General features: G+C 32.2%; 1 protein-coding gene across 2 annotated transcripts in view; it reads right to left on the bottom strand.

Moving 5' to 3' along the window:
• The window catches only part of LOC145266863 (uncharacterized), a 504991-nt gene that overhangs the window by 366114 nt on the left and 117800 nt on the right, over positions 1-21077 (bottom strand). Inside the window, exon 2 of one of the 2 annotated variants that reach the window (XM_080122657.1) lies at positions 16473-16739. The exons of the other annotated variant lie outside the window; for it this stretch is intronic. Coding sequence (XP_079978783.1) covers positions 16560-16739 — 180 coding nt within the window. The 3' untranslated portion in view covers positions 16473-16559. Of the gene's footprint in view, positions 1-16472; positions 16740-21077 lie in introns of those variants that run through there. 2 annotated transcript variants of the gene reach the window in all.

Genomic DNA, 21077 nt, shown 5'->3' on the forward strand with positions numbered 1-21077 from the left:
TAACGAGATAATAAACTATTTGAATTTAAATAGACAACTCTGGGAAAATTAGTGCCGTGATTTTATTTTATTCGTCACCGCTGATTAAAGCCAACAAAATTTCTAGGATAAGAGTTTATATTATGCCGATTTAATATAATGCGTCACTATATACATATTTACTAACAAAATGAATAGAGATTGTGAGAGAAAGTCTGTATGACCAATTTAGGAGCAGTGTCCTATTTTTGTCATGTTTTCGGTTAGAGAATATTACAACAGTGAACGAGATGAGATTATTTCCAATTGAAATATAGATCAAAACACGAGAAAATTAAATACGAATTAAGTTTGAAAGTTTGATGGCTTATAAGGACGCTTACTGACAAAGATTTATTGAGATTATTTTTAAAATGACTAAGTCGTAGTCGGCAAGGAAGAAGTCCTCTGGTACTGTGTTACATATATAGGGAGTCCTTGCAAAAAAGCTTTATTTATGAAATGTTTGTATGGTATAACAAAGGTGATAGATATTTTGAGTTGGATTATAAAATTATTAAAAATACGCGATAAGCTTGTTATATTCAAATTCTCTTTGTTATATTCCAATTTTTTGTTGCACTTAAGTTTGAAATGATTTCTTGCAATAAAATCCTTAATATATTGCTTCAAGTTTGTATGTATTTTTATGTTAAGCATCTGTTATATTATTATTTTCAAAGCGAATTATAGTGTATAGTTTAAAACCATTATTTCGTAAAACTTGATAAATAATGCACTGCTTTTACATTTTATAAAGAACTACGAAATATCTTAATGCTGTATTAAAAACATTGGTGTCCATCGTTATGAAAAGATACGCCATTTCTAAGATGACAGTACTTCGTTAACATAATATTAATCCGTTCAAGAATCAAGTGAATTACATTATATAATAAAATACCTATGCACACAATAGTCACAGATGCTAATTTATTTGTTTATTAAGAACATCGATTTGATTATGTAATTTCTACGCATTACAATTTTATTTTAATGCATATGAAACATACATAAAGGCATAAAAATAACTTACTTTCTTAGTAAATAAATAATTGGTGTAAGTGGTATACTCTTCTTATTTTTCCTATGAAAAATTAGAGTGATTAGAAAATTTAATAACAGAAATATCTTATAAATGTTTTACCGCCTATTTCTCTGAGTTAACACTGTAAAACTGTTTGCAATACAAGAAAAACAAATAGTAGGAAAGTATTAGGTATGTTAAAAAATAAGGTCATTCTTTGACGTTCAACTGTATATATATATATATATATATATATATATATATATATATGTGTGTGTGTGTGTGTGTGTGTGTGTGTGTGCGTGTGTGTGTGTAAACGGCATTATTTTTGCACCTACCTAATAGTAGAGATAAAATTATTACTAAAGACTTTATTATTTTCTAGGGGCTTGTATGAAATCGGATCAACAGGCGTCCACTAATTCCCACCTTCACTAATGTCCGAACGCTGCCAATATAAAATCTTTAAAGTAAATACGTCGCTATAAATTATGAAATCCAGTTATCGTTTTTTATTCCCATTTTATTCTATACTAGCAAGGCCACCCGGCGCTGCTCGGGACCGTAAAAGAAAAATTTTGAACATACCTGTTATTTTTAGTATAGAGGAATTTTTGATGTCTATGCATCATTTGCCATCTTGAGCAAAAGAATATTTTACCTATCCTAGGACGGGTATTATAGGTATGAGATAAGTGTACTTTTCCAAGAACAGGAAATTTACAGCACATATATAAAAAAAATCCTTGCCTAGGGTGGGTAATGCACAATACATATTTAAAATAATTTACAGCACATATATAAAAAAATTCCTTGTCTAGGGTGGGTAATACACAATACATATTTAAAATAATTTACATAATTTTCTGTTGTGCATACTTTTCTGTATGTCACAGGTAAGAGTTTGTTTTTACATCAGAGTGCTATAGTGAAGAAGAACCTTATTTCTCACTTAAAAGTCATACTTCTTGTATATATCATATGATTTTGGGTTTTAATAACTTTTATGCACGTCACAGGGAGGTTTTCTTTGTTATTTCATATGAGTACTATACTACACAAGTACCTTATTTCTTGGGTAGGATAATGTACAAGTACGTCATTTCTAAGATATAGATCAACTACTCGATAATTTTACATAATTTTCTGTTGTGCTAACTTTTCTGTGTGTCGCATGTGAGAGTTTGTTTTTACATCAGAGTGCTATAGTAAACAGCATATTTTTATATAAATGTCATACTACTCGAATATATTACATGATTTTCGGTTTTGATTACTTTTATGTACGTCTCAAGTAAAATTTCCTTTATTTTTATGGGTACTATACTGTACAAGTGTCTTATTTCTTGGGTAAGATACTGTACAAGTACCTTTTTCTAATTTATAAATGAAAGAACTCAATACTTTATGAAATTTTCTGCTAATTTTTTTGTACGTCAGGGCTAAGAATTTGTTTTTTTTATCTGGGTGCTATAGTGAAGAAGCACATTATTCTTCAGATATAAGTTACTCGAATATTTAACGGAATTTACAGTTTTAATAACTTATGTACGTCACAGGTAAGATATTCTTTGTTTTTTCATGTGAGTACTATACTGCACAAGTACCTTATTTCTTTGGTAGGATACTGGTCAATTATTTTATTTCTAATATAAAGATGAAACTACTCAATGATTTTACATAAGTTTTTCATATGAATACTATACTGTACAAGTACCTTATTACTTGGATAGAATTCCTTGTACACATAAATACATTAACAAAGTAAGTGAACATTGTATGTGAATTTTGGAATATGACATCTATAGACATATACAGATATATACATTACATATAATTCATAATGATCAGTTAATTAGTTTTGGGGTTGATCAAAGACACAAAAAGATAAAATCATATACACATAATTAAAATTCATAATGACCGGTTAATTAGTTTATGAATGAATCTAATACGTAGAAAGATATAAACATGCACACATGATTAAAATTCATAATGATCGGTTAATTAGTTTAGGAGTGAATCCAATAATAGAAATACATAATCATATACACATCCTTAAAATTAATAATGATCGGTTAATTAGTTTAGAAGTGAATCCAATACATAGAAATATATAATCATATATAGATGGATAAAATTCATAATGATCGGTTAATTAGTTTAGGAATGAATCCAATTCACAGAAATATATAATCATACACACATCCTTAAAATTAATAATGATCGGTTAATTAGTTCAGGAGTGAATCCAATACATACAAATATACAGACATATACACATCCTTAAAATTCATAGTGATCGGTTAATTATTTTGGGGGTGAATTTCTATGTATTGAATACATAGAAATATATAATCATATACACATGATTAAAATTCATAATGATCAGTTAATTAGTTTAGGAGTGAATTCGATACATGCAAATATATAAACATATACACACATTTAAAATTCATCATGATCGGTTAATTTATTTAGGGCTGAATCCAATAATAACAATTTATAATTATATATACATAATTATATAACCATATATACATAATTAAAAGTCATAATGATCGGTTAATCAGTTTAGGAGTGAATCCAATACGTAGAAACATATAAACATATACACATAAAATTGATAATGATCGGTCAATTAGTTAAGGAGTGAATGTAATACGTGCAAAATACACAGACATATACACATAAATAAAAATTCATAATGATCTATTAATCAGTTTAGGAGTGAATCCATAGCAATATATAATCATACACACATAATTTAAATTCATAATGATCGGTTAATTAGTTTAGGAGTGAATCCAATGCATACAAATATATAAACCTATACACACTCTTAAAATTCATAATGATCAGTAAAATAGTTTAGGAATGAATTCAATACAAAATTCCATTACTGGATCTATTTACGTGATTATTGGAATGTAACAAATAAGCCGATATATAACATATCCTATATATTTGGAATATGACATTTAGGTTATATACAGCAAAAACCTTTTTCCATATTTTTTTTTAATATAAATGTCTTCTTGTATAATTATTACGTAACATTTAAAAGTCAGGAATATAGGAAAAAAAACAAGGCAACGGGGGAGCTCGAACCTGCAAGACTGGTGCTAGTAATCGCGGACGCAACGCGCTGCACAAAAGATACAACTATGGTAGTAATCTGATAAATGTACTAAATAAATAAATCTCTGTTACAGATCGTTCGCATGCGAACAACGGCGTCATAAGCGCTATGCTCGTTAAGTTGTCGTTTCTTTCAAGTTTATACCTCTTTTTTGAATTCCTTAGCAATTGTTCTAATCAATTAAACACCTCTAATAAAATTCTGAACCCTATATGCAATCTTTTGAGCTACTGCACGCCGTCAAACGACCATCCGTATAGGAGGAGATACCATTTAAAAAAACGGAGACACACACAAACATAGTGAGATTTATATATTAGATTTTGAATTTTATGAATGTAAATTTAACAGTGTTGTTGTTTGATTGAATCATTGCGTATTGTCTTTAGAAAGTTTTGAGGTTTAGGGGGCTCTAACAAATTTGCGTATGATTATGGTTATTGATAGACCCGAAAAAAATTATCAGTATATATCTTATTTAAATTTCAAATAAGTTTTATTCATTAGATATACTAATTTTTTTTTATAGATGTTTGTTTTGTGTATTTTCTGTTAATATATTTCGTATTATAAAGTATAGATCAAATAAACAAATACGCATTTATAAAAGTGGAGTTTAGCTTTTTTAATATCTTGAAACCTATAATCGATTTCTATAGTTCATTGACATTCTTCTTCATTTATTTTATTTACGGCTTATGACATATATAGTTTTTGTTGGTTGATTTAATTTACAACTTATGGCATATATGATTGACCGATTGGCGCCGATACAAATGATCCTATAAAATACTATTGACGCTTTAAAAATTCAATAAAAATATAGAATTAATCGATAAAGAGAAAAACTGCAACTTCAATTATTTGAAAAGCTTAAAATTGTTTCATTCAATTAGAACACTGAGCGATGAACATGTTATATATTATTGTTCGACAAAGTAAGCTTTACATCCAGAGAACATTTACTGTCACTGTATTAACTTCTGGTCGAATGTGTTTAAATCGAATCTTTTGAATCGCGCTGACCAGGAAAACTCAGCGACGCGCTTGAAAAGCCTCTGGGAATCAAATAGAAAAATGTTGGGTCCTGATATAACGATCACCTTGGCAACATAGGTAATCAAATTATTTCGATATAGAGAAATTATATATGCAATTCTCATTGATGATAGTGATAATTACTGCTGGTCAGAAATAAAACCCCAGTCAACAAAGCCATCCTTAACGTCTCTAGCGAGCGTTTTGTTATCCATGCCATCAGCAATTAACACGTGAATATAAAGTAATTAAGTATCTATGAATGCGAATGTCGGTGGGCGTTGAGAGTAGGTATTCAGATTGAGTATTCAACAACAGGAAGTTTGAATGATCTGTTTTCAAAAAAAAAAAATAACCGCTTCTTCGTAAGTCTTAATATAATGTTCAAATCTAATACAAAGCGTAAGTCTTAATATAATGTTCAAATCTAATACAAAGCGTAAGTCTTAATATAATGTTCAAATCTAATACAAAGCGTAAGTCTTAATATAATGTTCAAATCTAATACAAAGCGTAAGTCTTAATATAATGCTCAAATCTAATACAAAAACTGCAAATTTAAGCTAAATTAAATTCAACTGTTTCAACAACATATACCTCATTTGATTCGACTTTTATTCCGCTATAATTTTACATGTTCATATTTGACTTTTAATTGAAACATTCTAGTATTCACGTCAATTAAAAAAAAATTACTTCAAATTTAGGAGGCAAAAAGAAAGACCGCAGCAACAAATTCGCTTAAAAGCAGCTTAAATTATCGCCTCTAAATTAGATTAAAATATTCACCAACAGGCAACAAAGCATCTCTAATCGTAATTGTTGTTATTCCAGGTTATACAACGTAACATTTAGTCCATATGCCACGATTTTCTCTTAGTGATCGTCAGGAGCTCATTAATCTCCACCTTTCGTGTTTATCTAATCGATAAAGCGGCCTCAGATTGAAATGTGATGAGAAAACAGTACGAAAGCACCAAAAACACTGGCAGTGTCCGTAATGCCCCTACATTTGCTCATACTAGAGTTACTTCTAACAGGAAGACAATGCTATCAAGATCCGCAGCCTAAGAAACAGATTTGAAACGGCTCCCCAAATCCAACAACCGTTCAATCTTGTTAAAAAGTGCTCTTTTTCAACTGTCAAGAACAAATTAAAGGAATTTAATTTGCGAGGATATGTTGCAAGACGCAAGCCAATGATTTCAGTAAAGAACAGAAAGCATTGTCTGGCTTTCGTCAGATGCAATGAAGACCATGACTTCATATTGGTCAAAAGTGCTTTTTAGCAACTAAAGCAAGTCAATAGGTTAGGCATTGATGGTAGGCAGTACATCCGTCGGAGGGAAGACGAAGAATTAAATCCTAGGTGCTTAGTTTCAACGCTGCAAGATGGTGGAGGTTCAGTTTTTGTGTGGGGCATTATTGGTCCCAGTGTTCCAGTGCCTATAGTTCGCTTGCAAGGTTAAATTTATTCGGCTAAGTGCATTAATATTTTGACTGAGCATTTTCTATCCCACTTTGGTCGAAATCTAGATGATAATCCCATCTTTATGCAGATAATGCTCCCATTCACACAACTGGATATGTCAAGAGGTTCCTGGAAGAGCATAATATGCCGTGTTTGGATTGGCCTGCACCATCTCCAGACCTCAACCCTATCGAAAACGTATTGCATTGTCTCAAGCAACAGCTACGCAATGATAAAATTTCAAATTTGGAAGAACTTTGGACAAAAAAATAAAGAAAAGTGGGATGCCCATTCCCCGAAGTATTCCTGCAGTCTAATTACAGGGATTCCCAAAAGATTGCAGGCTGTCAAATTGCAGAACGGCTATGCTACTAAATATTAACTAGTTTATTGTGTTCCTGTTGTAGTTGTGTTGCATTAATGTCCTGAAGGTACATTTAAATAACAATTTTCCATTGTGCGGACTTTTTTTACCTCCTCAATTTGAAGTTATTTTCTTAAATTGACTTGAACACTAGAATATTTCAATTAAAAATCAAATATAAAGAGGTAAATTATGGAAAAATAAAAGGCAAATCAAATGAGGTATAGTTTGTTTAAACAGTTACATTAAATATCGCTTAAATTTGCAGTTTTTGCAAAAATTACAAGTGCGGACTTTCTTAAATCTTAAAACAGCTTTATAGCTATAATATATCTAACTATAATATATTTAACTATAATACATTTAAATATAATATATTTAACTGTATTATATATTTAAATAAATATTAATAATTTTTATACCTACAGAAACTAGTATTTATGCCTACGTATGTTTATATTTGATACAATTGAGCTATATTAATTTTTAGAAGCCTGTTTTGCACCGGTTGAAATTTTGAGAGTTTGTGCCACACCGTATTATACAATTGAGACATGCATAGGAGTATGCAGGAGTATTTTTATGGATATCAATGGAGACTCTGGAATCTGAAATCCAACTTCAAATCAATCATTACAACTAAATTTATTTACATGTTCTCATTGATAAAAGAATGATTAAATTATGATCACATACATACTATGTTTACAAAGAATTCATCGTTTATTGAGGCTTGAAAGCCACTGAAGGATAAATGTTAGTGAACATAGCTTGTCAGTAAAGTAATAGCGTAATGCTAAGTAGTGGTTAAAATTGATTATTTAAAAAGACGGTTTAAGAGCTTATATACATTGCACTTGAAGACAACCCTGTAGTAGACAGCTGGAAAGCAGACCGACGGTATGGAGTTCCACAAGCGGTCAGTTCTAGAAAATAAATTTCTTTATAGAATTTGCTTTAAATTTAGGCAAATAGAGAAAATGAGAGAGTGCGTGAAACATACTTGTATATTAATTAAACACTTTTACTTCAGCAAGTATTAAATAATTATATGCAAACATGAAAATGTGAATAGAAAGAATAAAGATTTGTAAACATGCCGTGCGTTCATGTGAACTCATCTCATCTGAAGAGTTTTCCGTTTGAAAGTTTGCACGCTTCGGCCTCATTATTGTTTGCTATTTCTGTATTGTAGGATAATTGGCGACAATCTTCTTCAGCCTGTTTAATAATGCAATAATCCATTCGCCGATGTCAACCGTAGTGTCGAAAATGAGGTGATAATCGTTTGAAGTTATACGTCTGTCATGTTATTTTAATGGAAACTTGATTCGATACGAATTATGTCTAATTCAAGCGACTTTAAAAGGAACAACAAAAGAAAAATAAACGTAAAACTCTATACGTATCATAAATTCTAGTATATATTTTGTTTACAATGTCGTATTTCATCAGTAGATAAGTTCGAAATTGTTCGTATGGAATAAGTCATGTAATGCAAATTAAACTGACGTCTAATAAATCTTACGACTTAGGGAAAAGATATGTAAATCACTGAGCAAGATGGATGACAAACCGTAAAGGCGACTTGTGTGTGAATGCCATAACAAAGCAACAGATGCTTGTTATATGAAACACTCTAAATAGTAGAATTCTTATCCTTGTTTACTTTCCTCAGGAGCACAGGTTGATAGATCATAAGATGTACGTGTTTCAGGATGGAACCACAGTGTTGATAAGTATATATATATATATATATATATATATAATAAGTTATAAACGCGGAATATTCAGTGTAGCTTAATCGCCATATACATTTTATAACTTACTAACTAGCTCTACCTACGTATTGAGCACTTTTGAAGTAAATACTTAAAGTTTACGCATAAATCTATACTTAAGTATATTAATTTTATGTGAGTAAATTAAGTAGTTATATATATATATGTATATATATATATATATATTAAAAGAGGAATCCATATGCAATGCGAATAAGCATTAGTAAAAGAAGTTGAGATACTCGTGATGTATTTATTAACCGTGAAGGTTCAAAGGCCTGCACGGTTGTGTGAAAAGAGGGCAGTACAGTGTACTTAAACTCAACGTGAATGTAATACATAGTAATACACATTTAAAATAATTTGGAAAAAATGTTTAATCAGGTAAATAGAAAGTCAAAATGAGATGAAGACAATAAGTGCGTGTATTGCAAGAACGGGACAAGATATCAATCTTTGATAAACAAAGTCCATCTCATAAGTTTGCCCCGATCATGAATCGTATATATCTTTGCATTTGGGAAATTATTAATACTGTCGTATTGTCTCAAAGTAAGTGAATATTTTATTACTAGGAAAACGTGACAAATTGCAAGCTGGTGTTATTACGAGGTTATTATGACGATGTTATTAAGTTATGACGTTTCTTGTAGTTCAAAATATTAGTTAAAATTCTCCAAATCAATGATATTCTAGTGGTACATTCAAAGTTGGATAGATTTCTTTTTCTAAGTCATTATATAATTTACCCATACAGTTCTTTTTCTAATCATTATATAATTTACTCATACAGTTCGTTATCATTACAGGTGATCTTCCCTTATCTGAATGACGTCACGTTCCTAAGATTTTTTGGCATCCTACGTTTCTTTCGAACACTGTAGCGGATCACTTTAGCCTTTCGAAACAGCATCTCGTAACGGTTGTCAGAGTACTCACAAATTTGAAGGCCGTAAACATCTTCCATGCATTCTTAATAGCGGTCTTGATGGCCGCCGTCTACGACCATTTTCTGTAGTTTCAGTCGATACTTTTGTTCTTTCGTTTTTTTTTTTACATTCATATCAATAAACCCTGGCAATTTCTATTTTTCTCATTCCGTGCTAATATCTTTTACTCTATATCGCCTTTATTTATGTTATTCCCATATTATATCAGCTTAGCCATGGTTGATTGATAGTCACATGCAAATTATGAATCAGTATAATATCTATTCTTAAAGACACCATTGCTATCTATAAGTTGGTCATTATAAATAATATATATATATATATATATATTGTGTAGAAAATGTGTAGGGGAGTCCTTTAAAAGTACTGCGCCCTCTGTAGATGTGTAATGTTGCAGCAACGTAAAGCAATTCAATAACCAGTAAACACCGGTTCTGCACGGAATCCAACTAGCAAGGTACCTAGACGGACGCGAACGGTTACTCAGAACGGACCCAACAATCGGTTACTCAGAACGGTCCCAACAACGGTAAGATATGCTCACACCCACACGGCACGAGAAGCAACAGCAACACGATTCCTGACCAAGTCAATCATCGCTCTCCCAACGTCTTTCAATCACCCGCTTTTATGGCCGTTGCAGGCCGGCTAAATTTGCATATTGCGAGAATTCATGTGATTTTGCGAGATATCATCCTTTACAAAAGACGGCGGCCGCCATCTTGATCTTTCTTTCTCTATTTTCGGTCGGCGACGCCGAGCCGGCCCCGAGGTAAGTCTTTCCTTTTCGTCCGTTTCTCTTACGCACCCACACAACACACAAACACGCGGGCGCTTGCCTCCTGGATGCACATTACATATTGCATTAAAGACAGATAAGGAATAAAACAAGTGTAAACGTAAAACTCAGTTCCACTAAAGACAATTTCACATACTACTTGCGGTTATCAGTTTTTTTTTTTCCTTTTGTACTGTTGTTTAATTTTCAAGCCGTCTTTCTTTCTTATATACATTTTTAAAAGCAAATTAAACTACCACATAAGGAGCTGATGCATCTACTGCTAGTTTCTCCCTCTTAAACAGGGTACAAAAGAGAGTCGCCAACCTAATTGCTATGCATTGTCAACTAGGCTTTAACTGCTGTTCCATCGACGAAATGTTGCATCCCTCTGCTTGTTTTACAAGTATTTTCATGGAAGGTTCTCCGACGAACTCCAAGCCCTTGTCCCCCTCAACGTAAATACGTCAGACAAACCCGACAAGCAGCAAACTCCTACCCCTTCACAGTAGAAATCACTAGATGGAAGAAAGTCGTCTACTCCAATAGTTTCTTCCCTCGAACAGCTAGACTTTGAAATTCTATTCCGCGTTCCTGCTTCCCTGACTGTATTGATATACAGAAGTTCAAGTGTAATGTACACAGACATCTTGCTGCTCAACTCCCGACATAGAATCCCTACAAACTATGCCCCAGATAGTATTCCCCTACATCACAGTCGCACTATTTCTTGTTAGGGATGAAAATATAATAAAACATTGTGTTTGATTACAAAATAGTTATGATTACAGAATTTCTCAGTATAAGCAAGAACTATATTAAAATTACTAACTTGGCCAATATTAATTACATAATTCTTTATTTAACAGAATTTATAAAACAAAAAAGATAAATTTTAAATTCATCATGAGGTATTTACACAAGTATGTGTGATTCGCTGATAATATTCACTTATCTTTATGAAGCCGTCATGTCAATAGTAAGGAAATTATAAGGATCTCAAAACATTACTGAGTTTACATCAGGAAGAACATCTTGTATATAAAGATTATGCTTCAATCAAGCAAATGAATTCCAAAGAATTCTGAATAGTAAACATAGTGTGAACTCAATTTCTAAAAGTTGGCACGTAAAACAAACGTTAGCCGTATACGATAGTAATGATCCACTTTCTTAAACAACGAAACACAAGTGTTTATTTAAGTTAAGCTGTCAGTTTTAATAATTTCAATTCATTTCAATTCACCATCAAAAATATAATATAACAGGACTGTATGATTGAGAATATCGTTAAAACCAGTGCCTATGTTTTCAACCGAACACCGCATTCACTGGATTTTAACCTATTGCTTTCTCTATTTTTTGACAAACTAAATGTTCCATAGCATTACTAAAAACAGACATCACTGGGCAAATCTTTGGGATAAGAATAAAAATGTTGGTAATGATAATTGATCACATAAACGTCGGGAGACACATTTAAAAAAAGTTTTATGAAATCATAAATTATTAGGTTAAAAAGTTTTGCGAAAATTTTTATTTGGATTTCAAATGATATATTTTCTAATAAGTTTTCGTTATAAACTTTTACTTTATAACTCCCCGCGTAATCGTTTTAATACAATTATATCTTCTTTTTAGAATGTTAAATACAAGATAGAAAAAGCAAATTCGCACAATTTTCTTTATTTTAATTCAAGCAAGATCGAAAAGCTGATTAAAGAGCCCGCGATGTCGACGAAGCGTTTGGCCCACGTACCACTACTGAACGCACAGCATACTGGTAGTTTAAGAAATTTCGTGGCGAAGACAAGAATCTTCAAAGTTGATGAGCGTATTGGTCGGCCATCGGATATTAGAAACAATCAAATCAGAGTCTTAGTCGAAGCCAATCAACGCACAACTGTTTGAGAACTTGCTTCTTAATTATATGTAACGTATACGACGATTTCCAAATCTGCCTTGGAAAGACAAAAAAATAAAAATGAGTACCAAATAAAAAGTGAAGTTGTTAAGAACCCTGGGCAGACAAGTCGAGAAGTCTTTGACCAAGCCGGATTAAAGAATGTCTCAAAAAGTACTCGATGTCGCCTTCTGAAATAATTTGCAAAGTCCGTTAAGCCGTGACAAAGCTTCCATTAAAGAAAAATCACATACAGAACCGATTAAAATGGGCAGAGGACAACATTAAAACGGATGAAGTGCATGTAACTCTTGATGACCCAGATAGCTGGAGCAAGGAATGGGTCCTAGATGGACGACATCGTTATCAACGTTTAGGTGCCAACAAGGTGGTGGTTGCATAATGATTTGGGCTTGGATTATCTGAGGTATTTTAGTTGGCCCATGGAGAGTCCCAGAAGGCGTAAAAATGATGTCAAATGCTTACATAGCTTTTCTGAAGGAGCACTTTGAACCATGGATGAAGGAGCAAAGGTTGGTGTTCAGAAGAACCATTACTTTTATGCAGGATAATGCCCCCCTCGCACGCAGCAAACAAAAGCAATGAGTATTTGCAACAACTGGGGTTCTCTGGGAGACAGAAAATGGAGTGGCCTGCAAATTCACCAGATTTGAATCTAATTGAGAAGCTTTTGAGTATCATGAAGCGACGCCTCTATGCACATGGACGCCAATTTAAGAGCAAAGATGAGTTGTGGGATGTTCTCCAAGAGGTGAGGAATAACTGTTGACGAAATCCCAAATTTGACTAATTCTGTGGGCCAACGTCCTTTACAAGTTATTCATAAAAAAGGATCGCATATCCCCTACTAATTATGTCAACGTATAAATGGCTATGTAGTTATTGTGTTCTAAGTAATTTTCCTAATTTATGTAATGTTTGTATATTATTTCAATAAACAAGTAATGGGTATAGTGTGTTCTTTTTTCTCAACTTCGTTAATAACTTGATACACTGAAATCAACAGATATTCCTATTCCTGTCATAGTTTCGCTAATACTGCTTTAAATACTTTTATTTTCGGACTGGAATAGCTGAATAACATTGTAAGCACATTCTCAAAGTTTCATGGGTGTTTATTCACTTGTTCCTTAAATATTAAAAAAAAATGTAAACTCGTTAATAATTTTATACGCAGTGTATATGATTAGCTTTCTGTAATATTTATTTATAAATAATTTGTCTTAGCTTATTTAATATAAAACATATGCATAGAGTATTGCTACTAGTCTTTCGCTCCTCGAGAGTTTTCAAAAAAAAGTGTCCAAGCTAATAGGTCCTTTAATGACATCCCAACTTTAACCTCTGTGCCTATTTTACACGTATTTAAGTGGAATGTGCTCCGACAAAATTCTAGCCCTCGTATCGCTAAATACTCCTGTCTAACTTCACCCAAATCCTACCCTAAACTATAGCGATCCCTAAATACAGAGAAGACCTTTAAATCAAAGTTGTTTCCCTAGAACTGATATACATTGTAATTCTCTCCAAGATACCTGGTTTCTTTAATGCACTGACATGCAGAAGTTCATGTGTAATGGGAACATACATCTTGCTGCTCAACTCCCTGCAGATCTTATCAGAAATAGTAGCCTGTTAAATCCAAGTGGCATTATGTCATGTTCGGACTAAAAAAAGCAATAAAATAATTATAGTTTAATATATGGGAGAATGATGTACTAAAGCACTTGTTATTTTTACATTTCTTTTATGCTTATCAAGTTCGCTTCGAGTTTCATCAGCATATGTCTGATTGCAATCAGCATTATAAATCATATATATTAACAATGTCGATACCAGATGTTTCGGATTTTCATCATTGTAAATAAATCAATAGTTATGCAAAAAAAAAAAAAAAGGCGAGCTATATGTAATGACTCGTCTTTTTTAAAATATCACATACATTCAGTTTCGATAATGTAAATTTAAACACTTTATATTTTGCATTGTTTAGTATTAAAATGTGTAGAATTAAATTATTTCTATTAACTTTTGTTCTTTACAAACAATTTTGCATATTACGTGTCGTGTTTATATATATATATATATATATATATATATATATATATATATATAACTACTTCATTTACTCACATAAAATTAATATACGAAAATATAGATTTATGCCTAAACTTTAAGTATTTACTTCAGAAGTGCTACATACATAGGTAGAGCTAGTTAGTAATTTATAAAATATATATGGCGATTAAGCTACACTGAATATTCAGTGTAGCTTAATCGCTATATATATTTTATAAATTATTATATATATATATACATATATATATATATATATATATAATATTTTAATACTATTTTATTAATTGAATTTTGATTATTGAAAGACTCCAAGGGCGAACAAGAAGAGAATTTTTTGATTGTGAATATTCTTGATGAGATTTGAATTCTACGGAATGCTGTTCTCATGTTGACTGCTATTGTCGCAACGTTTTTGTCCTCGTAACTTCTGGAACTTGGAAATCTGTACGGAGTTCGAACTGAGTTATTTATTCAATCTACGGGGTAGCATAATTTCAAGGAGTCAGCCATAACTGGGTAGAAATACATCTCACTGAGGATTGCTCTTTTTTAGAGTGGAACCTTACAGCCGGATTTTACCAATTACTTTTCAAGTAAGCCACGAATTGGACAGAAAGATTCCCAAGTTCGCCTAGATATATGTCGAAACGAAACTGTGTGAAAATAAAACTCGACACACGTGCGCTAGTCTGAACAGTCCAACAAAAATACGAGGTAGTGTTCAGCAAGTTTCGCCTATGACTTTGGCTCAGTCTGATCCGTGACTCGGAGAAAAAAGGGCGAAAGAAAAGTAAAAGAGAGAGAGTCGTCGTCGTCGTCGTCGTCGTCATCATCATCATCATCATCATCATCATCATCATCATCATCATCACTGGAGATGATGACTCGGTCTCGGTACTTTATCCTACGGCGTTGTATGATGTTGTAGCATCCCACGCTCAGTGTAAAAAGTTTCCCCAAGTAGTGCATTGGTTATGCCTTTGGTAATGTTTTTTAATTCAGGCCTAGCTTATATTTTGTCCTCTACTTCTGCTTTTCCTGGGTGAAAGCTACTCTGCCATCAACTTTGGTCTGCTCTTCCCAATGTTTTGTGTTCATATCCATTACGTTGTCGTGACGCTTTTGCTTTATAACATCCTTGTTACGGAGTTTCTGCCCACCAATCTTTGTGTACCCAGTTTTAATTTTCCATACAATATGAGTTTTAGTATGCAGTTGTGTTCTATTCTTGTTTCATGTCCTATCCATCGCAGTTGTGTGATGGAAAGTACGGCTTCCATGTTGTCCATGTTTATTACTTAAACATTAGGTATAAGAGAGACAGAAAGAGAGCGTAATATATATATATATATATAGAGAGAGAGAGAGAGAGAGAGAGGGAAATACATAGATAGAGAGAGAGAGAGAGAGAGGGAGATACATAGATAGAGAGAGAGAGAGGGAGATAGATAGAGAGAGAGGGAGATAGATAGAGAGAGAGAGGGAAATAGATAGATAGAGAGAGAGAGAGAGGGAGATACATAGATAGAGAGAGAGAGGGAGATAGATAGAGAGAGAGGGAGATAGATAGAGAGAGAGAGAGGGAAATAGATAGATAGAGAGAGAGAGGGAGATAGATAGATAGATAGATAGAGAGAGAGAGAAAGAGAGAGAGGGGGGAGATAGATAGATAGATAGATAGATAGAGAGAGAGAAAGATATTTCAGCATTAGTCACAAGCCTATGCATCTTACGGTTATATTTTATTTTCTTAATTCCTAGCAAGTTACAGACGAATTAACATGTGCTTGTTCATCTCTGATGCTTTTTCTGTCTGATGTTTTTGGCCTTACTACAACTTCAAACAAACCAGTTTAACTTAATAATGTAATCGAACACCTGTATTTCGTATTATACACACAAAAGAAGCAATAGATATGCACTAAAAGAGATTCCGTTTCTAACAATGGCTAATGTACTTCGTATCACTAAAACGTTTCTTTTTATACTATTGTTCATATTTTTTTTTATTTCTAATCACATCTTTATTCAAGCAGGTGTTGAGTATATTCGTTTTGTTCTGATCGTTTTCATTGGTTATTTGCTGTGTCACTTCTGTCTTTCGTATCGGATCAAGTAATGAACTATCATCGTGGAAATTCTGATTTCTTGAAGGTAAGTAGCAAGGCTGAAAGAAGAAAAAAATAGAAACTGTATAATAGAAATCAGGAATCTGATTTTTCGAGTCTCATTTTGCCGATCGATAAAATCCTTCATAATAATTAATGAGGAAGGAAAAGCGATATTACTGTTTCTTCAATTGCCTTTGATTATATCCAGTTTTCTCCAGTTCTTTTATTTTATAGAATAGTAAAGATAATAATATGATTATAAACTCCGCTAGGGGATTGAAACGCATGGAATGTACGGGTAATGGTGACGGAAATGTAACGAATTAGAAGAAAAATCGAAATTGAGATAAAAACATGTACAACAGGGCAAAATGAATCTTCATAGAGAAGTACGAAGGGAGAGGAAAATAATTGAAGAGTGAGATTTATTTCAGGAAAACGGAATATTTTTACTGATATTCTAAGGCTCCATATATATTTGATTTACAACATATTTATCTGCTGTGTATTATTTATGTACCGAAAATAAAAAATACAACAATGCATTTTTTTTCACATTAAATGCAGACGAATTACTATTTCAGCTATCTTCTATTTTAAAAGAAAAGACTAATATAGTATAAACTATGTAGTGCCCCCCCCCAAATAATATTATTGGAATCCTTATAAATTTATAATCTTATTTGCAATACAAATATAACCGTGATAAACCCTTCGAAGAATTTCAAGTATATAAAGTACTACAAGGATCGTTCCAAATGCAATGCTTCCTATTTTTTAACTGGAAGACTAAAACGGTGAACAGCTACATAAACGGGAGTAGTATCATTAAAACAAGTGACTCGTTGTACTCCAAATTTGTTTTTCTACATGGTCATTATAATTTCTAATTCACATTTGTCAGGAATTCAATGATGCTTCTTTGCTTCTGACCCACGTCCATGAAAAAAGCTGCTTTCGTAGAGTCTTAAACCATCAATATCTTCACAAAAGAGATAAGGCCATGCATTCATAAGTTAAGCCATCAAAAAGCTGAAATACTTTTTGATCTATTCCAGCGGAATAAAAATAGAAGCTATTGCTTTTAGAACCTCTCTCGTAGTATATATTTAAAAAAGCTGCGCCGATAGAATAAAATTATTATAGTTTTGTTCATACAAAAATAGACATTTATATTCTGTGTCATTATTTTATGTTAATGTTGTTATGATTTTAAGCTGTGGATCTGGAGATGGTCAGAGATCAGCCGGACTGTTGGAGCTATTATGATTTGAATCATGTCACATCGAGGTAAGTTCGTAAAAAAAGGTAATTAAGGCCAAGAGATGTAGAGAGATGCACTACCAAGTTGCGAATGGCAACGCTGGGAGGCAGAGTGATTGACAAAACAGAATCCATATATCATATTGCTTATAAGCTGAGCAAGTAAAATGTAGCCGGATAAAGCTGAAATACTTTGCTTTAATATATGTTTCGGCGAAGAAAATATTCTTCAGTTGTAGTTACAGTACGGTTTAGGTGAAGAGTTGAATAATGTTGAGTAGCTAAGAATGGTAAAACTCCTGTTTGTTTTGCTCTGATTATTGACTTTGAAATCATGAAAAGGAAAGAATTTCAAGTTACCTACCTAAGTTAACAAGTCAAATTTATAAGCCCAGGCCAACCTAGACCCGAGGAATTAATGCCCTAGCCTTGAAAATAGATTGAATTCCTATAAATAACTTTTTTCAAGATAAAATATACTAACGTGGAGACTCGATGTTGCCCGTGAGTGGATTATAGTCATTCGTGACACAATCATCAGGAACTGTGGTCAGAAATAGATCTAGAAGTGATCTGGGAGACGGATCAGAAATGTAACTGCCGGTGTTAGGAATGAGATATAGAGAAGCTATGTGTTATGCTACAAGCTGCGTCTGTTTAAGTAGAGAAACCAAGCTTTTGATTTTCATTATGGCTCAAGGAACTCAAGTTATATATATATATATATATATATATATATATATATATATACATACATATATATATAAGTTTTTATTTCGGTTTCGATTCAAGCTTATACACCTATTTATTTTGACTTTGACTTTCCATGTCTCACTGACTTTAGCAAATAGGGTACTTACCTTTAAAAATATTTTTTCTCCTCTGATGAGATGGTAGACATCGAAACCCTATAGGTTAAGGAGATTAATTTTCAAAAGTATTCTTTGTCTTGCTTAGAATAATAAAAATCTTTGATATGAAACTCAACCACTTCATTTCAATAAGGGTGTTCTGAAATTCATTGAATCACAATTTAATATATATATATATATATATATATATATATATATATATATACTGTGTGTGAAAAATCAAGACTTCAAGACAAGGTGTTAATGGCAACAAAAAGTGTATTTCACTTTATGTTACAATTGTTTCAATGTCTAGTTCGACAATTTCAAGCATTATATCGGTTGAAAATTTAAAAAAAAATAGCATTTCTTCAAACTTTATGAATAAACACACTTTAGGCAATGTAGCAGTTTTTGAATAGGAAGAAAAAAAAGGCGGGCGGGGGATCCCTAACGGGAAAAGCATGCGAGAAACATTTACCTTGGTTGTGGTTACGGAAAAGCCCATTTAAATATTAATGTATCGCCTAATTTTCGTATCCTTATTTCAGAATAGAGTTATGTGAACTTTTTACGAGGAGTCCCAAGCCATTTAAAAAAAGAAAAAAAACTTTTTTTTAAATATATCCCATTTTTTTGGCTCCTAAATTCCTTTATTTCCCAATGATTGATTTTTTGTAAAAAGAATTTTTAAAAGTTTGGTATTTATATTTATATTATGGCCGTAACAACCTGGTAAAGATGTTACGGTTAGTTTTATTTTTGTATTAGTGGCAAGTAATGTTTATATATTATCGTGCTATTGGTACATGGATATAATAGCATTTCCGGTTTAGAATTTGATTGAATATGAGAATAAAGTAAAATGGGTGTATTAAATATATATAAACCTTGTAGGACATTTCGAGTTTAGTGTTCTAAACTATTTACTGTCTGAAGATTCATAGTTATTTTACTTGAGAAATGTTTTTATGTCGTTGCTTAGGAAGATTTGAAGGGAGATAATCCAATTAAGTTGTTAAATACTGCTAGTTAATTCTGTTTGAAACTGGGTCGATTTTATTTTTTATAATGGTTAAAGGGAGGTAAGTCAGGCCGTTTGTGTTTTCGGTTCATTGATTACTTGAAGGCGACTATGATTTAATAAGTCCAGAACGTGCTACAATGGCTTATTTAACAAATTTAGTCTATGAATTAAGTTTTTAATCTAAAGGAATAGGTTGTTTAACCAGCATCAGTTATTAATCACTTATGCTGCTCAAACGGCCTGAATTACTTCCCTTTAACCATTATAAAAAACAAAATCGACCCAGTTTCAAACAGAATTAACTAGCAGTACTTAACAGCTTAATTGGATTATCTCCCTTAAAATCTTCCTTTACTGAATTACACGAATCTTGTTACTTATCATTCCAAAACCAAAATATATATTGAATTCACATTTATAGTACTAGCGGGAGATGCGCCTGGCTTTGCCCGCGTGTAAAATACGCTTAAATATAATTTTTTTTTGTCAACATTTTGTATATATTATTATAATGTGGTAATTTCAAAATAAAAAAAAGTATTTTGGTGCTATCAGTTAGAATTGAAACCGACACAGTAGCATTCAAAGCTGGTGATGAATAGATTAAAAATGAAAAATGAAAAAAACTGATGAAGGTATAAAATCAATAACGATTTTTTTCAATTTGGACCAATTTTTGAGCCCTTAACAAATATTTAAACCGGCTAAAGATCTATAAAGAAAGACCCGTAAAATCCAATCATCTGAGCAGCCCTGCGACATTTAGTTTCGGAGGAGATAGAGTTTGAAAATAGGGAGGCAGATATCAGGATTTTATATATTAGATTTTATTCATAGGTTTATGCAGTAAATCTTACACTTGTTTCATTAAATAGCGAAACTCCCCCAAACTACTCATTGGAGGCGGATGTGTATTCTTCTTCTTCAAAAAAAAAGTTGGATCGTTGGTTTTTCTTGGAGCAAACCAGAATTTGGTTAGGACCAATGGCAATACAATGGAAATGGAGATCTTTTAAATTTCTCAAAATCACAAAAAGTCACAGAACTATAATTTTCAAAATCCTTCTTCTGCGAGTTCTAAGATATTGTTCTCATCAAAGGACAATAAAGAATTAGCAACTTATATTCATAGCATAGCAAGAATTTGCTGATTAAGGCATTGCATGTTTTTTTCTCTTAAAACAAGCTCTACTCCTGTATGTATTGAGTTTTTTTCTTTGGTTGGGATTAATACATTAAGATATTAATACACA

This window comes from Euprymna scolopes, chromosome 4 (genome assembly GCF_053919585.1).
Source record: "Euprymna scolopes isolate OS-2025 chromosome 4, ASM5391958v1, whole genome shotgun sequence".
Classification (NCBI taxonomy): Eukaryota; Metazoa; Mollusca; class Cephalopoda; order Sepiida; family Sepiolidae; genus Euprymna; species Euprymna scolopes.